The following is a 1813-nucleotide window of genomic DNA, read 5'->3' as shown; positions in this document are numbered from 1 at the left end:
TATAGATAGATAAATGGAAAAACAGGGAATGGGAGGGGAAGAGACAGACAGAGAAATACATTCCTCCAAACAGGAATATATCTTCCCTGAGAGCTCTATTTAGAATAACACATATTGCTCTCTGGAAATACCTGCTTCATTTAAGTGAATATCTTGAGGCTTTCTTTGCTGGGAAAATGTATCAGGGACCAAGCTGTACTCCACAGGGAGTATCGGAATCCCTTGGCTTTGCAGAACTAAGCCCAATTGCCGAAGTCATGCAGATGCATCCTGGGTATCCAGTATCCCCTGCAAGTTAAAGAGAACTAAGCATCCAGGTATTATATGGGCATTCAACACCCACAGATTTCAGTAATAATCTAGGCCACTAATTATGAAACAGATGTCAAAATATCATATTGAATTTGTTCTTATATCTTCAAATGTTATATGATCTGAATGTAATAATGTTCTTCCTTTTCTCCCTCTCCTGTTTCTCCTTTTTTATCATTATAGTTCTTCCTTTCTTCTTTTCAGCTTGCCATTTTTTCTTTTCTTCCTCTGCAGTTCTTCTCACTATTTCTTTGATTTAAAAAATATTCCATATTTTTTCCCTTTTATTGTCTTTACTTTTTCTCTGGAACTTGATGCTATGCCCTTTGTCATGAAACAGAAAAACAGCACAAAATTCCAGGAATTTATCCTCTTGGGATTCCCAACTATCATGGAACTTCAGGTGTTACTCTTTTTGATATTCCTGATGGCCTACGTGCTGATCATCTTGGAAAATATACTCATAATTATCTTGATAAAGATGATCCATCAGCTTCACAAGCCCATGTATTTCTTTCTCAACAACCTCTCCTTCCTGGAGGCTTGGTACATCTCAGTCACTGTCCCCAAACTGCTGGCAAATTTTCTTGTTGAAAGCAAGAATATATCTTTTGGAGGCTGTATGAGCCAGCTTTACTTCTTCAGCTCTCTTTTTTGTACTGAGTGTGTTCTCCTTGCAGTCATGGCTTATGATCGTTATGTGGCCATCTGCAATCCCCTGCGCTATCCAGTCATCATGAACCATCGGCTCTGCGTGCAACAAGCCACATGCTCCTGGCTCATTGGCTTCTTGGCCTCCATGCTGAAAGTATTTTTCATCTCTCAGCTGTCTTTTTGTGGTTCCAGTGTCATCAACCACTTCTTCTGTGACATCAGCCCCTTGCTGAACATATCATGTGCTGACATGACAATGGCTGAAATAATGGATTTCATCCTGGCCTTGCTTATCTTGCTGGTTCCCCTCTCTGTCACAATTATCTCCTATATGCGCATCATCAGCACCATCCTGTATATCCTCACAGCCCACAGCAGAAAGAAGGCCTTCTCCACCTGTGTTTCTCACCTCACTGTAGTCATTATCTTCTTTTTAGCCATTCTGTTTCATGTATGCCCGGCCCAAGAGAATCCACCCTTTTGATTTAAACAAGCTGGTGTCAATTGTGTACACTATTGTAACTCCCATGCTCAATCCCTTCATTTACTGCCTGAGGAACCAAGAGGTTAAAGGGGCTTTGAAAAAAATCTTCAGTGTTAGACGCTCCCAAGGTCTCTCGATCTATTGCTGTCCACCTTTAAGATAGTTCCTTACAGACAGAGTGTAAGTGTGAGAGTTGGAAGGAAATGTTCTAAGATTTAGGTTGTACTTAGTCAGAACTACAATCATCATCATGCTGGTAACTCAAGAAATAGAGGCATACATACGATGACTTATCCTCAATAAGAAATCACCTTTCTGCCTATTACCTTCAAATGATCTTTCTTCTCTGATGAAGGCTTAACG

The 1813-nt window shown here is 40.3% G+C and overlaps 1 protein-coding gene across 1 annotated transcript; it reads left to right on the top strand.

Moving 5' to 3' along the window:
- Positions 1-643: 643 nt before the first annotated feature.
- On the top strand, positions 644-1613 carry LOC104619633 (olfactory receptor 6B1-like). The gene is given in 2 exon segments (XM_010285579.1): positions 644-1411; positions 1413-1613. Coding segments are annotated over 2 exon segments (969 nt in total).
- The last annotated feature ends 200 nt before the right edge of the window (positions 1614-1813 follow it).

The sequence above is a fragment of the Phaethon lepturus genome, unplaced genomic scaffold (assembly GCF_000687285.1).
Source record: "Phaethon lepturus isolate BGI_N335 unplaced genomic scaffold, ASM68728v1 scaffold26754, whole genome shotgun sequence".
Taxonomy (NCBI): domain Eukaryota; kingdom Metazoa; phylum Chordata; class Aves; order Phaethontiformes; family Phaethontidae; genus Phaethon; species Phaethon lepturus.
This window is presented reverse-complemented; position numbering and strand designations above follow the sequence as displayed.